The sequence below is a fragment of the Brachyhypopomus gauderio genome, chromosome 1 (genome assembly GCF_052324685.1).
Source record: "Brachyhypopomus gauderio isolate BG-103 chromosome 1, BGAUD_0.2, whole genome shotgun sequence".
Lineage (NCBI taxonomy): Eukaryota > Metazoa > Chordata > Actinopteri > Gymnotiformes > Hypopomidae > Brachyhypopomus > Brachyhypopomus gauderio.
This window is the reverse complement of record NC_135211.1, coordinates 20,783,089-20,802,516: the sequence shown is the minus strand read 5'-3', so window position 1 is coordinate 20,802,516 and position 19,428 is coordinate 20,783,089. Positions and strand designations below refer to the sequence as shown.

Genomic DNA, 19,428 nt, shown 5'->3' with positions numbered 1-19,428 from the left:
CACAAACTGAACCTTAATAATGAAGAGACGATGGGTTCATTGCGTTTCCTTGAGATTTATTTTGTAGTTTTAGCATAATATTTACACAAAGAATTTCAGGCACTCTGGACTCACACGGTCCTTGCTTACAATTATACTGGTTTTTAATTTACAAAAAAGAGAAAAAAACTAACATATCCTGAATAGTTTCCATGTCAAATAAGGTTTAAATAACTACAAACAGAAATTACAAAGGGACTATTAAACTCATAGTCTGGTGCGATTCATCATCCCTATGTTCAAGTAAAAACCTTTGTTTCCCCAGCCTGTCTCTCTCTCTCTCTCTCACACACACACACACACACAAGTTGCCATCTTCCCAACCATAAACTTTGCCATCAACAAATTATTATGCATATTTATATCAATAGAACCCCCCCCCAAACAATAACCATTATGTACTCTGCATTGGCTGCTTTCAGACACTCAAAAGCAAAATTTAAATGAAGATATTGATGGAAAGTATAATAATATGTATATGGAGAGGGAGAGGCAGTGGTTGCGTTCTAGTGTGTGATAAGGGGGCGGGGCGGGGGCTGCTAAAGGATTACATGATTGGTGGTGAAACAGGGTACATCCCCCTCCATCAACCAGTGTTCAGTCATCACTATGAATACCTGTGTGCGCATGGGAGGTCAACCTGTTCATGCAAACGTTTTGCAGTGGCTGTATGCAGCACCAGGTCCAAATGCCATCAGTTATGTTATGCGTGAGAGAATAAAATGGCAGAATTTCTTTTCAGTAAGGGCTGTTGTGTCACTGTGAGCTTCTGTCTACCATTTGTATCCAGTGGGAGTTTTGATGTGCATGTGTGTTTAACACTGATCAGTAGAAGCAGACCGTGTGGAGAAAAGGTCTACTGCTCTTCTCTTCAAACTCCTGCAGCAGTTCATCAATCTCATTCTCCATGTCATCAGTATGCTGGATCTGAGACACACACGCACACACACACGCACACACACGTACACAAACACACAGAAAGGCAGCGGAAAGAGAGGGGAGAGTTGGCAAATGTGAGTCAGTTTCCTGATTGTAGCTGACCTCGACAACGCACTAATCACTACCAATACAACAGCACAGGAAACTTCACGATCCTCACTACAGCCTCCGCTGTTAATGCCATAGCATGAATTAGCATACACACACAGCATATGCATGCACGTGTTTGTGTGATCTTCCCCTTGAGGCAAATGCTGCAGTGCTCAAAGCTCTTAGTGTTCTGTGAGGAACAGATGTTTGCCATCAACACAAACCTGTGAACGAGGCAGTTTGGACTGGGTGTGTGTTTTAGATGGTGCGCTTACACTATTGACTGCGTGTGTGTTTTAGATGGTGCGCTTACACTCTGGACTGGGTGTGCATTTTAGATGGTGCGCTTACACTCTTGACTGGGTGTGCGTTTTAGATGGTGTGCTTACACTCTGGACTGGGTGTGCGTGTTAGATGGTGCGCTTACACTCTGGACTGGGTGTGCGTGTTAGATGGTGCGCTTACACTCTGGACTGGGTGTGTGTTTTAGATGGTGCACTTACACACTGGCACAGCTCACAGATGAGGAAGGCTCCAAGAGTGGCCTCCTCATGGTTGTCCTGGATGTCTACGTTAATAACATGCACTGGCTGGTAGGTCTCCTGCTCGCGGGAGTTCAGCTCTGTAGAGCGCGCACACACACACACACACACACACACACACACACACACACACACACACACACACATCCACTGTATTTTCACACTCAGGAAAATCACAAGCTAGTTAATTAAAAAGGCAAGCCATAACCGGAATCTAGAATGCTTACAATAACTCAAGCAGATATGGACATTTTAAAATGACTAAAATGAAAAACAAACAAACTAAAACCCCATTGGATGTGTGAGTGTTGAGCCGTGTCCACAGGGGGGGGGGATCAGAGAGGAGCTCACCCTCCAGCACCTGGTCGTAGACCCTCTCCTCGCAGGTGATGACCAGGTCAAACTGGTCTCTGCAACTCTGGAAACGCTCCGGTCTCGTCTTGATGCGTTTGTTCCGCTCCAGCATGTGCAGGATGCCATTCTGTGTGTATCTGAGCAGGAGTGGGGTCAAGGAAAGCAGCTCACGCAGGACCACGCAGCAGTAAAGCACTTGGGCATCACACGTGTGGAGCCTCAGAGCAGAGCTCAACCTCAATTACAGGGCTGATTAATGAGCATCATGAAGGGAGAGGACAGGAACTGCAGAATGCAGAGACAGGATGTCATTGGTTGAGGCAACTTCTATTTCTCCAGTTTCTGATCATTTCACTGAAGATGCTTGTGCAAAAAAAAATTATAAACTGAAACTGCATTATAAGGGCGTGCAAATAGCCAGCTGTGTCTGAGGTGCGTTGTTTGTTTTAAAATGGTTGAGGCTGGGGTTTAGCCAGGCAAACAGATCCAGAATCTGTGAGAAAGAGCTTCTGCTCAGAGCTTTAACAAACCTGACTCACGTGATCTCAGCCAACTGAGCCAAAAGCAAACTCCAAAAACAGAATGCATGTGGCCCCCTAATGGTCAAATAATATTAAGGCGTCAAGAAATGTTATGCGTAGCTGTGGGACTTAGTGGTAATCATACGAAATACTTATTAAACGGGTCATTGTCCTCAACCCTTCCAATACCTAAATGGCAGAATTTAGCAGCTTGTCATTATATTATTACCCAATCCTACGTTAAAAAATAAGATATCTTATTTATATGAATTTAAAATATTTTTATTTGCCCATTCTCACCTAGAAATCATCACACAAGTGGCTACAGATCATTTTTCTTTCTAAAAGGAAACTGGCTTATGATCAGTCACCTTTTCTTTTGAAACAAAAAGACAAGGGGAGCAGGAGCATTAATGTCCTTACAGCAGGAAACGGTTTAAATGGGACGCAGTTCCCCAGTACGCCTCTAGAGTAACACGGCAGCATTACCCAGGAAACAGTATTGCACAAGTCCTCATTTTTGTAGGCCAGAAGCGATGAGCCCTGCCTTTAACGTGCTAGCACATTTCAGTTCCTCATTTGCATGATTTAATGAGTACATCTATAGATCTACATCTACTCCAGGCTGGATTGCCCGTCCAATATGTGCTTAATGTTCATGGTATTTTGAAAGAAATAACTTAGAATTTAGATTAAAAATGTCATTTTAAATAGATTATTAGCATTGTGGTACACCTGCCGTGCAACCGACTCTGGTTACAACAGTTAAAAATAATACGAGCCGTTCAAATGCGTCTAAGTGTCAAAAAACAAATATATAGCAATACATAGAGAATGGGGTAATACAGACCCCTAGTGGTGAACTGCAGTATTTGCAGTTTTTTTTTTGGACCGACCCGTTCAAACTAGGTCTGACCCAGCTGAGATCTCAGACAACCACAGGCTGAACCAGCACACTTTTCATTCTGAGCTCGAATATGTAAATCTGGCCTTGATTTTTCCCTTTCAAGGTAAGACCTGTATTATATTGGCTTCCTATTTACCCCTAAATACAAAACTATTCAGAAAAAGTATTTCACATTCCTTGGTAATTAATTCCATTAGGTGTTCCAGAGAGCTGTAGTCTCTGGTCAACCTCACCACCCCCCATGCAGACACACACCACTCTGGTCAACCTCACCCCTCCCCCCCAGTGCGCACACACATCTTAACAGCTCCTCAGATCTGCTCAGCCAGTGGAGCAGAGGCCTGGTCAGTTTTTCAGTGTAACCACTGTTTAATGGTCTAACATTGCCATAACCTGCTATTGAAAAGGCCATGGGCTTCACAGTAGAAATTTGTAAAACACTCAATCTGTATTCATCCAAAGGTTTCATTAAGGGCTCTTTTTTAAGTGTTAAACTCCCAAACAGATTTGTGGTGGAAGTGCAACACTTTTCCTCCAATGCATCATTATATCAGCCTTGTTTTTGCATGTGAAACCCATGAACCTTCCCAAGAGGAACTCTGAGGACTTCAATTTATTGTGGACTAGACGCTCTGGGAGATTCTGGCAGGAGAGCAAAGGAGACTGAGTGGATAAGGGGGAGATCCACACAGCACAGAACCACTGACCTGCAACCTTCACAGAACACTAGTCTAAACACTGGGGGCTATCAGGACAAACGGCTTCCCATTCCTGACAAGCACTAGATCATCTCGAGGAACAAAGTTCTGGAAATCCTGCAAAGGTTTTGAAACCCCGCCTTCTTCGGAACTAGTCCACCTTGTTTAAAAAAATATGTTTTTCTGTCACCTACACACACACCTTTTGTAGCGCCAGGTAAAAGGTGTTAAGAAGTAATGTTGCTGTATTGACTGTATGTAAACAGGGGCGTATTGAAGGTCTTTGTGTGTGTGTGTGTATGGCTGTGTATGTGTGCACGTGCGCGCGGGATACAGTTCCTTGTCTTTTCGGACCAGGTCGCTGTACATCTGTTCGTAAGTAGTTTTGAAGTCGTACACATTAGGCTTGTCTGGAGCTGGCCCGGGGAGTTTCACATGGGTCCCGGTTCCAAACGATCGCACATCAAAACCACGTTTACTGCAGAAAACAGAAACATTGGACAACTTACAACAGCTGGACAAGCTTAACAGTAACAGCAGACATGAGTGGTAAATACCTGCTTTGGGAAAGACCTCCTGAGCTACAATAACTTACCTGGTCCTTCTTCTACTAGTTTAAAGAGTGTATGTGTGTGTGTGAAAAGGATTCCACAGTTGTGTTGTACAAATGAGTCACTTATCACTCAATTGACCTATTTAACTTTCCTCTCTTTATTTTAGTTTCTATGTATTAGCATAGTCAGTTATAAACGTAATTCATTAAATACCGCTGAACCTGTAATTTTGATAATTAAATTAAATCGCTCATTGTGTAGTTCCCCGGAGCTCACTACGCTCTGGCCGGTTTAACACCCGGTTTCCGGAAAAAAAAAAAAAAAGAAATCTTAAAGCCGGGAGACAAAAAGCTTCGACTGCTTCCGGGTTCCATGACACACCAACGCTGGTTTTGCCACTAAAATCGCCTGAAAACTGAGCGACGTTATTTTCGGAGACGTAGATTTTGGTTGTTGTTATTGTTTTGTTGTTTTCGCATGGATTTCCCAACAATGTGAGGTTCCACTTTGGCTGATTAAAAACATCGTATGTCAACCGATTTAAAAAACCCAGAACAAAAATCACCGTCTCGGAAAACGGACGGACGGACGGCTGTTGTCGTTCGCCTCAACCTGACGACCATTTAATCTTTTTCTCTTCATTCGTCGTTACCTGAGGATGTTGTGTGCTTCCATGCTGCGGTTCTGGTTACTTGAGCACACGACCGCTACCCGAAGTGGGTGGCTAGGCATTACGTTTCTCTCGAAATTACCAGTCTAAATCTAAACTATTTGAACAAATTCACTAAAAAATGTCTACACGAATATCCAAAAACGAGACTACACGATAAAGTGTATCGAATAATTGTAAATGACGCACGGAGACATCCCATGCACCCGCCTAGTTCTATTGTAGAAAACAGACTAAAATGGCGGAGTAATGTATTCGCGGAGGACAGGTCTGACGTCAGGCGGTGGGCGGAGCAGGGAGGGGTGGGCGTGGCCTCAACCGAACAGCTGTTAAACAGGGCTAAGCAGCAGAATGAGACATTGACGTTAAATGTAAACTTTTTTCTAGTTACTTGCCAGGTTTCCGATGATGATGAGGATGATGAAATATTGAACACTGAAAAATTTAATATTGACTTATTTTGTAATAATAATAAAGGTATTTTGTAATACCTTAAATTATGCGGTAGGGGTTACAATCTTTATTAGATGACTTCCATACACAAACGCACGCGTTTTAAATACAGTAATCCTTTATTGACACAGGTTTTGTATAACGGAGAGGGAAAGCACAGTATTCAAATTACTTTACCAGTTTGCGCGTCCTCATTAGAGTGAATAATATTACTATAACAGCTAAGAGAAGGTAAGGCATATAAATAATTATTGTATCCACCACAAAGATGGAATCTGTGAACAGAATGCGTTACAGTGAAGATTTTTAAATAAAACAGCATCGATCCATTAGAGGGAAAGCAGCGAACTCCTCCAGATGCCGCCTCCATCCTGAAAGGAATATAGCCTGAAAACGCTAGCTAGCCTTACTAATGGTCGCGTAAATGAACGTTAAGGGGACGAGGCTAGCGTTAGCGTAGCATAGGCTTATATTCAGTAAAGTTCCTCGTTCTCACCAGCTTTCAATCGTTAGAACCACAAAAGTATTTTAACTGCCTTTAAAAAGTATTACCAGCACAGTCTGATGAGCCATTGCCTTCTGTGTTATTACAGAATAACTTACTATATTTATCAAACAATATACTGAAAGCCTTTTGTATAACAACATGTTCCTACAGCTATGCGACTAAACATATTTTTCTAGGTTTGTGTGCACAGTTCAATGGTAAACTTATTTCTAGGAAATCAACAGAGGTCCGTTCACACAGTCACAGTTAGGGGGCGCAACAGCTTATTGGTATAGTTATGTAGGCCTATGTGAAAGTGTAAAGGTTGCATTCAGGCACGCGATGCTCTGGTCAGGTGAATTTCTTATTTAACTGATCAGATCTGTGTTTTACACAGACTGTCTAATTATTTACTGATGTGGAAGTACTGATACGTCCAACATGGTTCTGCAAAAAAATGAAATATGTGTGCGTTTTCATACACGAGAACAAAAGCACAGAAAACTATTGTTTTTGGAACTGGTTTCAAGAAAATGCTTTTCCTGAATACCTCAGCACTGTAACAGTGGCTAACAGACTGTAATAAACTAACTTAGGTTTTGAGTGTGTGTGTCTGCTTTTGGATATGTGTGTGTGTGCGAGGAGAGTGAGTGGGGTGTTGGATATGTGTGAGTACTGGAGGTTTGAGAGTGTGTGTGTGGGAGAGTGAGATTCAGTAGCCTCTACTGTAACTGTGAATGCTGTTAGATGGCAGTGTTTTTTTTAGGTTGTGCAGTGTATGTCTGGTTCATGTCGAGTTCAGTGTTATGTATGTGCTTTAAGGTATGTGTGTGTTAGTTAGTTCAGAGGTGTGTGTTGTGTGAGCAGCGAGAGTGCTGTGCTGTGAGTGTGTGTTGTATGGACGGGCTCATTATGTTTTCTGTGATGTATGCCACCAACAGGCAAATGATGACCAGCATCACGCAAATGGCGCCTCCCACCGTCGTCATGGCGATTACAATGTCCTGCATCCCAGTTGGAGTGACAGTAAACTCCAGGCACACACCGGGTGTGTCCAGGCCTGCCGTCTGGTGGGTCAATGAGAGCAGGCAGATGCGGTAGGGCACGTTCTCATGGAGCTCAGTGAGTAGGTAGTCCCTGCAACCGCTGCCCAGGTGCACGCCTGCACACTCAAACTGGGTGTAGCTTCCATTCCACCAGCAGCTCAATCTAAAGCCCCCACCACGCTCTCCTTCCTGCCCTCGGGGGCTCTTCCGTGGAGCATCCGGAGATTCTGCCTCCCCATCTGCAGTTGGCGTCTCTTTCACAGGTTCTGGGGTCGATGGCACCCCCAGGGTCCCTGAGATTTGTCCTGGAGTGCCCTGCCCGCTGCGCTCTGCAGGAGAAGTCCACTGCACCAGCACGCTGCTGTTGGAGAGCAGGTTAGCCACCAGGTGGCCGCCGGGCGAGCTCACCTGCCGACAGGTGCCGCTGGGACAGGAAAAGTGCGGCAGGGAGTGTCGGAAGCACAGGCCGCCCTCCTTGCCCTGCTCCAGGATGCGGTAAGCACACAGAGTCCCTGCCTCCGCTCCCGGAGTGCCCACGGGGGTGCTGCCACGGCTACTCCTGCCCCCGACACTGCCCTGCCGCCTTGGTTCAAGGCTAGCATCCATGCTTTTGCTGGGTAGGTTTTTGCTGGGCAATGCTCGAGTGTAAGAGTTATTACCATTCCCTATTCCTCTGCGCTCGCCGCCTGAGCGCCGCCACCGTAAGGGATCTCGCGTGTCACTGACGTCGTGGGTTCGTCCAGCGAGTCCGGAGCTCGCGCTGCTGAAGTACAGCAGCAGCGCGAAACAAGGGATAAGAGGCGCACGCCAGTGGCTTGTCATTTCACGCCTTCGTGGGCCCTCTGCGTTGAGCAATGGCAGACGGCACTCTCACAGACAGAGAAGACAGAGGACACAGAAGAGCGCGCGCTCAGAAGCCATCGCACATCCACGCCGGGAGGCTCGTGCAACGCGTCGGATTCCACCGCGACACACAGAGCGCAGCGAACTTAGCGCCTGCACACGGAAAAATGAAAATAAGGATAAAGTACAAATAACGTCTCTGATTTCTTTATGTTAGTTTTAAAGCGGACGCTTGAGTAGAAACTGCGCTAGCCCAGTCGAGAAGCCAGGTCAAGTAAATCAGGATATTTTCCCTTTTCATGCAAAGCAACGCAGTGATTAGTGTTTTTTTTAATAAAACCGTCTGTTTTGCGTGAATGAACTTTGTTAAATACACTGCTTACCGTGATAAGCCAGATGCCATTGTAAAATCATCCCCATTTGTCCGCCTGATCCGTCGTAAAGAATGTGTAGCTCCACTTGTGTGCGTATGTGCGCGCGCGCGTGATTGGTCGCACGTCACTGTGTGTTTGTAATCACAGATCATGAACATGACATCCTGTCTGATTCTCCCTGATTCTCCGCTCACTCACCTGTATTCACCAAGCGCTTTGCGGTGCTTCTACTCCGGTCTCCATTCTCATTGTCTTGATGCTACAGCAAACAAATGTCATGTTTCTAGTTCGAGCATACTGGAAACGGGATTGTCTTTTTTTTTTACAAAACGAACATCTTAGAATAAAATGTGTCTTTTTAGAACTCACCAATGGCAGTTCATGTGATGACATTTGCGCGCATGTGCGTCAGAGTTGTGACTCGTAGTGCAAAAAAAAGCACATTAGTGATGACCAAAAAGGATATTAGTGATGACAAAAAGGATATTAACAGTGACGAGTGAATGTGCTGCAATTTCAGTTTTAATAAGTTATAGGTTGCTGTTAAGAATTTTATGAATATAAATTATTGTATTTTATTAGGTAGGTAGGTAGGTACTATAATAATAATTATTATTATTAATAATAATACTATTAATAATAATATACAAATATAATAGGTATTAATATTAATTAATATTAATTAATAATAACACTAATATGTATTAATAGTTATTAATATAATAAGACTTTTCAAATCAAGCAAGCAATGTCAAAATAAATAAAGTAACAAAACCTTCAAATAGATGCTAAATAATGTGATGAGTAAAAAGGAACAGGTCGTCCATGAGAGGCGCCGTGGTGTTCCGCTGTGCGTTGTTTCTTCAGCACTCCTACGTCCTAACAGAATGTGTTCCTAACAGAATGTGTTCCTTATACATGTACAACCATTTTTGTAACACAGAAAAATCAGGCTTCCTGCATATCATGTATTCTGTCAGAGCATTAAAAAAATCTGATAGCATCCAAGTTCTGTTTAACAGAATTTAATTGTTTATTGTAATATCTAAAGGTTATTCATCCCGTGCTGGTAATATAGTGGTGTAATCAAATAAATGACTGACCCAAACAATGTTCTTTTGAATCAGCACTATTCTTAATGATGGAGGAAAATATATCAGTGTAACAAGACCCATGGGTATCTAGCACTTCTCCTCTCTCTTACACACACACACACATACACACACACACACACAAACCAGCTTAAATTACTCTGGCCAATAACACTAGCAATCAATAGCACCAACATCAGAGCAGCAGTTTAATAACACTTCAGCATTCATTATCATCCTTGTGTAAATCCACAAATCCACAGGTCCACAGGTGGCTTTCTTAGGCAGGTCCAGCCAGTCAATATGAGTGCAGGTGATGTGTGGAGGGTGTGTGGAGGGTGTGCAGGTGATGTGCAGAGGGTGTGCGGGTGATGTGTGGAGGGTGTGCGGAGGGTGTGCGGGTGATGTGTGGAGGGTGTGCGGGTGATGTGTTGAGGGTGTGCAGGTGATGTGTGGAGGGTGTGCGGAGGGTGTGCGGGTGATGTGTGGAGGGTGTGCGGAGGGTGTGCGGGTGATGTGTGGAGGGTGTGCGGAGGGTGTGCGGGTGATGTGTGGAGGGTGTGCAGGTGATGTGTGAAGGGTGTGCAGGTGATGTGTGGAGGGTGTGCGGGTGATGTGTGGAGGGTGTGCAGGTGATGTGTGGAGGGTGTGCGGAGGGTGTGCAGGTGATGTGTGGAGGGTGTGCAGGTGATGTGTGGAGGGTGTGCGGAGGGTGTGCAGGTGATGTGTGGAGGGTGTGCAGGGACTGTGGAACATGTCCAGCATTCAGAAGCCCTCAGCAACACTGCAATAGTTGGCCTTGTCTCCACACACCTGCCTCAGCTCACAAGTGGCTTCAAAAGTAGATCAGGAGCTGAATGAGATGAGATGAGGAGGAGAACTATGATGGGTCTCTCAGAAGCAGTACAGTATAAAGATGATCTTAAACTAACCAAGACTGATAAAACAGAACAACAGTATTATACAGTACAGTATAAAGATGATCTTAAACTAACCAAGACTGATAAAACAGAACAACAGTATTATACAGTACAGTATAAAGATGATCTTAAACTAACCAAGACTGATAAAACTGTGTTATGAAGCATATATTTGTATATGAAGTGAATTATTTGTTTGATTTTCACCTTACTTTCTGTGGGCGACAAAACATTTGTCTTTCCAAAATCTGACCTGATTTCTGTGTTCATTAAATGATCAATATTTCTGCAGTAAAGCAAATTTATTTACGTAAATCATTTCTAAAACCAATTGATGAATTTAAAGTCAGGTTATAAGCTTTTGTTTCCACAACATGAATAAGCGACCAGTACAGTACAGTATATAAAGATGATCTTAAACTAACCAAGACTGATAAAACAGAACAACAGTATAATGCAGTACAGTATAAAGATTATCTTAAAGACTGATAAAACCAGACAAAAGAGCAACAGTATAATGTCCCACTGTGTGTATGATGATGGCCCACTGTGTGTATGACGATGACAATGATGAAGAAGATGACCACTATGTGTATGGCGATGATGATGATGAAGAAGATGGCCCACTGTGTGTATGATGGCGATGATGATGATGGCCCCTGTGTGATGACAACGACGATGATGATGAAGATAGCCCACTGTGTGTATGATGACGATGATGAAGAAAAAGAAAATGGCCCACTGTGTGTATGATGACATTGATGAAGAAAAAGATGGCCCACTGTGTGTATGATGACGATGATGAAGAAAAAGAAAATGGCCCACTGTGTGTATGATGACGATGATGAAGAAAAAGAAAATGGCCCACTGTGTGTATGACGATGATGATGAAGAAAAAGATGGCCCACTGTTTGTATGATGATGAAGATGGCCCACTGTGTGTATGATGATGATGATGAAGATGGCCCACTATGTCTATGACGATGATATAGATAATGATGGCCCACTGTGTGCATGATGATGATGATGAAGATGGTCATCTGTGTGCATGATGATGAAGAAGATGAAGATGGCCCACTATGATGCTTTGTGAGTTATGACCCTTTGGGGAATGCATGCAGGCTGGGTTGCCAAGCAACTGATTCCAGAGTCAAATTGCCCTTAAAGATTATAGTGGTCAGCACTGCTGGTGCTGACTGGGCTGTTAAGCTGTGTGTGTGTGTGTGTGTGTGTGTGTGTTTGTATAAAGGCAAAGTTGATGGGGTAGACACACACATGCAAACACACACATAAACACACAGCATGGAGAGAAGAGATGGATAGGAGCGTGGAAGAAGGCTGGTGAGAGGAACATGGCGGAGGTGCTGCCTGTAGATGCCATCTTATTTGGGATTCTGGTCTTCTCGGGTATTCTGGGAAACTTTCTGGTCATCTATGTGGTAAGAAGGGGGAATGAGACCGTGATTGCTAAATAAATCTCAGCTGGACTACTGTGAGCAAGGCCTTTCAAATCTGACACAAAACTTAATGTGTATTGGCTGACAATACTGACAGGGAAAAAATTATATATATTTTTTATTTCAGAGAGAAACTTAATTTACCACTCATTTATATAAGTATGTCCTTCATTAACGCTGTTTTGACTAACTCTGCCATTGGGCAATGTGAGGTGTAGGTACTGTTAGTGACAGTGTCCTTTTAATACTGACTTCAGGGGAGTTCTGAGTTTAGTTTAGTAGCTGTGTGTTTAGTTTATGAGGTCTGAGTTTAATTTAATAGCTGTGTGTTTAGTTTATGAGGTCTGAGTTTAGTTTAATAGCTGTGTGTTTAGTTTATGAGGTCTGAGTTTAGTTTAATAACTGTGTGCTTAATTACTGTTTAGTTTTGTTTCACTGTATGACTGGTAAACATTCATGTCCTTTCTCTCTTTCATCCACCGTTATGGATTTTTTACCCCATTTTTTACACCACTCTTCTGCCCCTCAGGTGTGGCAGTCCGCTCTGGACAGTCCGTCTCGCCACCTGCCTCCCTCTGACATCATCCTACTCAACCTGTCCCTGGCCAACCTGCTGTCCTCCCTGTTCCGCACAGTCCCCATCTTCATCTCGGACCTGGGCCTGAGCGTTTCCCTGGAGACCAACTGGTGCCGGGTCTTCATGCTGCTGTGGGTGTGGTGGCGTGCGGTGGGCAGCTGGACCACCCTCACCCTCAGCGTCTTCCACTACGCCACCTTGAGGCGGCGTCGCGTCAGCGCGGGTCCGTCAGCCCAGCGGAGGGACCGGCGGCGGGTGTGGGGCGTGCTGGCGCTGGTGTGGGGGGCCAACCTGGCCTTCTCCACGCCGGCGCTCGTCTACACCACGCACGTGAAGGGCAACACCAGCACGGCGCTGATGGTGATCAGCTGCACCACCCGCCCGCTGCTGGGCTGCATGTGGGAGTTCCCGTCTCGTGAGCAGGGCTCCGCCTTCGCCTCCACCTCGCTGGCCCTCAACGAGGTCCTGCCTCTGCTGCTGATGGTGAGCACCAACCTGGCCACCCTGCGCACCCTGGCCAGGCACATCCACGCCGTCACGGCAGGCGGCGACAGGACGGCAGCTCACGTGAACAGCGAGAGGAAGGCGGGTCACGTGATCATGGCGCTCGTGGCGCTGTTTGTGGCATGCTGGGTCATGCAGGTGGCCGCGGTGACGTACTATAACTATGATGGCGGCGTGCACACAGAGGGGCTCCTGACCGTCTCGCAGTTCTCCGCCTCAGTGTTCGTGGGCTTCAGCCCCCTGGTGGTGGCGCTGGGTCACAGCAAGCTCCGGCAGAAGATCATGGGCATGGCACAGGCACTGAGACGCAGCTGCAGCGTCAATGCTGTGAGTGAGCAGAAGAGGGCGCCAGAGATCAGTGTATGCACAGGCAGCAAAATCACCTAAAGGAAAATAACACGAGTGACAGTGTAGAGGACAAACACACCGACCTGAACACGACAGACTGAATAAAGACATCTCATTTCTGCCAATGTAACCATTCAAGCACAAGCTTCTGGACAAGCACAAGCTGTCTTATCCCATCCTTGGACATTGACAGTTAATCTTGCATCTTAATCAAATCTATAAATTTCCCAAGGTCCGAATCTTACAAATGTATCAGAACAGGAAGGTCGGTTAACAGCAGCAGGACTGGTATGACCCTACAGGTCAAAGGACAGAAGGGGATGTGACCTATAGCTCTAGGCGATGAGGAAGGCTGTATTAAGGTCCATCTGTACATCACTGACACGCAGAACCAGTGTCACTGACTTCAATGTTTGTAATGATACTGTAATACACACTGGTGAAGTCTGTTCAGTATGTTTGTAAAGATAGTGTAATACACACTGGTGAAGTCTGTTCAGTATGTTTGTAAAGATAGTGTAATACACACTGGTGAAATCTGTTCAGTATGTTTGTAAAGATAGTGTAATACACACTGGTGAAGTCCGTTGGGTCTTTTTTCACTCTTCTTATCAGAGGTGGAACCAAGTAGTGTTTTGCAAGTCTCAAGTAAGTCCAAGTCTTTATCCTCAAGTCCCGAGTCAAGTCTCAAGCAAAGACAGTCAAGTCAAGTCAAGTCTCGAGTCAAGACAGGCAATAGTCAAGTCAAGTCCCAAGTCTGAAACTTGGAATTTCAAGTCCTTTCGAGTCTTTTTTTTTTTTTTTAACCAATGTTGCAGGTATATTTTAAATGTAAATAATAGACATGTGTTCTTTTTTTAATCTGCATTCTCCTCAAATCTTGATAAAACATGTGCAACTGAAAACATGAAGTATAAAGAAAATTTAAATTACACCTCTTTATTACACAGTTCAATTTGTTAAAATTAGCTGCAAAAATATTCATACTTTAAACTACAATTTTCCAGAAATAAATATTCTGTGAAAAAGTAGAACTCCATGTTCAAATAAAAAGTGCTGATATTTTCACAGTACAATACAAAGAACCATAACAGCATTTTCCCCTCTCTTGGAGGGGAACATGTGTGTCCATGTGTGAGTGACACAAGACAAACAAATATAAGAACTGAACAATTAACAGGAATCAGGAATGCAACTTTAGACATTTCAGTAAACTATTCTGCATTGCATTTGCAAAAGACCAAACTGGCCAAAAGTCTGTATGTCATTTGTGCACGATGAGGCCGTAGAATGATGTCCCCATAGCTGAAAACTCGCTCCACTTTTGTCAATATATTTTTTCTCGATGTAGATATCTTCAAATACACAATCCATGCTGAGATAGAACTGGATATGATGGTGACAGAGAGAGGCTCTCTTCCCTGAGTTCAGATACAGAACCCAGGGTTGCCAACTCTCACGCATTGAGCGTGAGACACACGCATTTGACCGTCTTCACACGCTCTCACGCCACACATCCGATTTCTCACGCCGAAAAAAAAAATCTAGTTTATTTACCTCTGATCCTTATCTATGATTCAATGAGTTACTAGTTCGCTCTGGCACCAACCACTGGTGATCAATCGATCGCGATACAATACTTAATTTGTGTCCATTTTACACCCCGCCCGCTAACAATTCACGTTTGCTGACCCCCCCCCATTTGATTGGTTGTGCTGCAGCTCATGCACACACACACACAACGTACAGAGTGTGGAAAAGCAGAGGACCGGTCTGCGTCAGAAGGACGGAAATGAAATTAATGGGGTGCACTTTATAAATATTAATATGCGTTTTAAAATTTAGATTTGGGGTAAAAACATAAAGTCTTTGCAAGTAAACAGGTTCAAGTCCAATTCAAGTCCCAAGTTAATGGTGTAAAAGTCCAAGTCAAGTCTAAGTCTCTGAATATTTTTTCAAGTCAAGTCAAAAGTCTTAATATTAATGACTCGAGTCCAAGTCATGTGACTCGAGTCCCCACCTCTGCTTCTTATCCAACGTTCACTGCCATATTACGGTTGCGCCAGTTTTACACCTCTGTGGCCACATCAATCACATTCACCTGCATCATGATTTAATGGTCTTTTTGAAACCATACTGTTGGATGGTTGCACATACACACAAACACACAGAACAAGTGATTATAAAACTGGCACAATTTATTTCAAAATGACTTGTGGTCGGGACAGATTCTTTATACTGCACATCCTAGTGCTTGGACCGGAGTGGTCTGCTCTTCTCCAGACAGGTGGATGAGTCCTGCTGACGGAGACGGTGAGACGCACCACTCCCAATGCTCGTGAAGTCTCACACTGATGCAGGGACACCTCAGATTACCCAATATTCACTTGTGTCTGAAAATACCCCGTAGAAAAGTGAGTAGGAAACAGGAAGTGAAAGGCAGCGTGGCTTCCTGCCACCACAGTGACTAGCCTCATCTTCTGTGTGACAGACAGCCGTCGGGACGCACCCGGGATCTGTCTCTGTCTGCGTGTCTGTCTCGGTGCTTGTCCTTCTCTCGTCCTCTCTTGCGCTCACCGTAAGACTTAAAACGGTGGGTGGGGGAGACAGAACGTGACGGAGAAGATACACTGCGGCTACGTCTGGGGGGGGAGGGGGGGGGAGTGATAGAGAGAAGGACAGAGTTAAAAGGGACAGACAGATGAAGAATCTCTTCATGAAGCACATAAAGGGCTGTAAGCTGCCACAATATCATACACAATAGTATTACGAGTGTGTGGGCATGTCACAGAAAGTGAATGTACCTGCGTCTGGGAGGAGAGGGCACAGAACGACCGTCTCTCCTATCATCACTATGACTCAGGCGAGTCCTCCTACACACACACACACACACACACACACACACACACACACACACACACACACACACACACACACACACACACACACACGTCACCAGCTCCACATCATTTATCTCCCCCAGACTACAGCAGAATGTGTGATACACTTTTACCGTTCGCCATTGGTCAGCTTCCTGCAGGCGTTTCTCAGAGCCACACGAGACAGCGGAGATACTCGATTCTGCTGAGGAGCAGTGGGTGAGGCTGAGATGCAGGCAGACAATGAGAAGAGTCAAAACACCACAACAAACCAGGATTAACAACAAGTTCAATAAAAAAGAGCACTTACAGTGCAAGACTCACCGCATTTGGAGGAGGGTGAGAAGCTGGTGGGCGTGTCCAGAGTGGGGGTTCCGAGGGTGCTGCCCCCTTTGCCCCGTGAGCTCTCCGCCTCCAGGGCCTGACGCTGCTGCTGCACCTGCTGGAGCAGGGAGGCCAGTGGGGCACAACGCACGGAATACAGACGCAGGATACGCCCACTGATCTCAATCAGGTCCTCCTCCGTGGCCCCAAAGAGCAAGAACCAGGCCGGCTGGTCAGGGAGTGGGATCTGGAGAACAGAGAGATCATTCATGTCTGGCAAAGATCATAGACCTTAAAGGGTGGAAGAAAAGCGTGTGTGTGTGTGTGTGTACCTCTAGAGACCTGGCAGCCAAGTAAATGCAGGCACAGGCAACAGTTTCAGCTTTAAACCTCAGGAACACGTCCGTTCTTAAACTGTCATTCATGTAGTTCCTTCCAAGAGAGACAATGAAGCACTTCAGCGAGACTGCTCTTAGTTCATTCATTCGTTCCCCGTTCACAGCAGAGCGTGTAGTGTAGGTTCTCACCAGGCCTTCTGCACTAGCTTAGTGTTGCTCTCTCACACTCCAACACCTGCAGGTACATCACTATCACCTGTAGGACACATACAGGGCAGCATGATGCATTACAGGCACAGCTGCCCCCTGCTGGTAGCTGTTGGTAAGGTAACTTACCTTGTGTGGGTGTTTGATGTGCACGCAGAAGCCCAGCTCCTTCAGTAGGTGGCGCTCCGCTCGGATCACCTCACTCTTCATACTGATGTAGGAGGAATCCAGAGGCATTGGCCTGGCCAAACTGAAAACAGGACCCAGCAGAAACACCACGCTCAAGCTAACTCTCATACCCTGCGTCTGTGTGCTATAACCAGGTTAGCAGTCTCAGACACTGTGCTGATCCTCCCATTTCAGAAAATAAAATGCTGTATACCTGAATCACCACAACAATAGGTGTCCACAACAGCTTATGTCCCGCATGGTAGTAAAGACTGGGACACGTGTGTGTGTGTGTGTGTGTGTGTAAAAGAGTGACCTGAAGTTTGTGTGTGTATGTGTATGAGAGAGAGAGCTGTCTGTTTGTGATAAGGTGTTACCTATGCTCTGTGTGTGTGTTACCTGTGCGTTGTGCTGTGCTTTAAATGGTGGAACACATTCAGTACATCACGCACCCTGCGAGGGTCCTCCTCGATCTTAGATGCTAGGTGCACACAAGCCATGGCTACCATCTGGGCATGAGAGAGAGAGAGAGAGAGAGAGAGAGAGAGAGAGAGAGAGAGAGAGAGAGAGAGAGAGAGAGAGAGAGAGAGAGAGAAAGAGAGAGTGAGAGAGAGTGTGTACGGTACAATTATGCATGTGTGTGTGAAAGGGTGGAGGTGAGGGATGTGTGAAGGTGGAGGAGGATGGTGTGTGTGTGTGTGTGTGTGTGTAGGGTTAGAGGTGGAGGAGGTTGGTGTGTGTGTGTAGGGTTAGAGGTGGAGGAGGTTGGTGGGTGTGTGTGTAGGGTTAGAGGTGGAGGAGGTTGGTGTGTGTGTGTAGGGTTAGAGGTGGAGGAGGTTGGTGTGTGTGTGTGTGTGTGTAGGGTTAGAGGTGGAGGAGGTTGGTGTGTGTGTAGGGTTAGAGGTGGAGGTTGATGGTGTGTGTGTAGGGTAAGAGGTGAAGGAGGATGGTGTGTGTGTGTGTGTAGGGTTAGAGGTGGAGGAGGTTGTTGTGTGTGTGTGTGTGTGTGTAGGGTTAGAGGTGGAGGAGGTTGTTGTGTGTGTGTGTGTGTGTGTGTGTGTGTGTGTGTGTAGGGTTAGAGGTGGAGGTTGATGGTGTGTGTGTGTAGGGTTAGAGGTGGAAGTTGATGGTGTGTGTAGGGTTAGGTGGAGGAGGTTGGTGTGTGTGTGTGTAGGGTTAGGTGGAGGAGGTTGGTGTGGAGCTCAGACCTCAGCACAGTGTCTGATGAACGACTTGCAGTAGAAAAACCTCTGAAAGAGAACCTGCCCTGTGGCCATGGCAACCTGAGGGAAAAAGGGATGCCAGAAATGGGTTCTTTTTATACAAAATAAAGTACATGTGGGTGCTGAAAACATCTAACCCCATACTTCCTTACACAACCGACCACAACAGAAACTATATTTACAAACCAATCTTTTAAAGAAATTACCAAATTTCCGATTACTATACAAAAGTCAGCTAGGTTAGCGTTCAGATAATTCAAATCGTAAGCTTCTTTACGACGCACTTTAAGTAAAGTTATTGTGCAGCTGGTGTGTCGGCGGTGCTGCGCTAACCTGCGGGAGCCGCAGCAGGATGCCCGCCGCCTGGATCATCTCGCAGCCCCGGATCCGTAGCTGCTCTTCCGTATCGGCGCAGAGCCCGTGTTCCGCCGAAGGGCTGCGGACGAGCCTCTCCGGCGGCAAAAGGCAGTTTTCCAATGTGATGGTTACCCCGGAATAGCGTTTACCGCCTATTAACATTCCCTCTCCGGGTATTATTAAACTGCCCGCTGACATCTTATTAAAACAAACAGCCTCCACGCTGGTAGCGCAGTGGAGGCGCGCAGGCCCCAGGTGCTCACCAGCAGCGTCCGATTGGTCTGTGGTTCTTCTTCTGTCTAATAAATCACCGGTCGAAATCCTTTAAAAATGCTATACTGCCACCTACAGTACATGGCTGACATGGATCACAGGTCAAAAACATATTCTCAACTTTAACGTGACATTCAGGAGAGGTAGGGCTATTTTTGTCTGTTAAAACAATTCTTAGTTATTGAAAACAATAACGTACATTAGTTCAAAGCAAATCAGTAGCGAACCGTGACCATTAAACCTGG

The 19,428-nt window shown here is 45.4% G+C and overlaps 3 protein-coding genes and 1 pseudogene across 4 annotated transcripts; 1 reads left to right on the top strand and 3 right to left on the bottom strand.

Moving 5' to 3' along the window:
• Positions 1-39: 39 nt before the first annotated feature.
• Positions 40-5,555, bottom strand: ssu72 (SSU72 homolog, RNA polymerase II CTD phosphatase). The gene is made up of 5 exons (XM_077001612.1): positions 5,297-5,555; positions 4,425-4,568; positions 1,962-2,101; positions 1,572-1,690; positions 40-966 (listed from the first exon to the last, which is right to left on the bottom strand). The coding sequence occupies exons 1-5, from the start codon at positions 5,374-5,376 to the stop codon at positions 865-867; spliced, it is 585 nt and encodes a 194-aa protein (XP_076857727.1). The 5' UTR covers positions 5,377-5,555; the 3' UTR covers positions 40-864.
• Positions 5,556-5,843: 288 nt separating this feature from the next.
• On the bottom strand, positions 5,844-8,880 carry fndc10 (fibronectin type III domain containing 10). Its single transcript, XM_077001599.1, has 2 exons — positions 8,527-8,880; positions 5,844-8,296 (listed from the first exon to the last, which is right to left on the bottom strand). The coding sequence occupies exon 2, from the start codon at positions 8,120-8,122 to the stop codon at positions 7,097-7,099; it is 1,026 nt and encodes a 341-aa protein (XP_076857714.1). The 5' UTR covers positions 8,123-8,296; positions 8,527-8,880; the 3' UTR covers positions 5,844-7,096.
• Positions 8,881-11,880: 3,000 nt separating this feature from the next.
• ora4 (olfactory receptor class A related 4) lies at positions 11,881-13,776 on the top strand. Its single transcript, XM_077021780.1, has 2 exons — positions 11,881-11,967; positions 12,515-13,776. The coding sequence occupies exons 1-2, from the start codon at positions 11,881-11,883 to the stop codon at positions 13,451-13,453; spliced, it is 1,026 nt and encodes a 341-aa protein (XP_076877895.1). The 3' UTR covers positions 13,454-13,776.
• Positions 13,777-15,594: 1,818 nt separating this feature from the next.
• Positions 15,595-19,196, bottom strand: LOC143511884 (cyclin-L2-like; annotated as a pseudogene). Its single transcript, XR_013130299.1, has 11 exons — positions 18,887-19,196; positions 18,539-18,613; positions 17,730-17,839; positions 17,292-17,412; positions 17,145-17,211; positions 16,950-17,049; positions 16,618-16,864; positions 16,428-16,518; positions 16,219-16,287; positions 15,924-16,056; positions 15,595-15,807 (listed from the first exon to the last, which is right to left on the bottom strand). The product of XR_013130299.1 is annotated as a cyclin-L2-like (transcript).
• Positions 19,197-19,428: the final 232 nt, after the last annotated feature.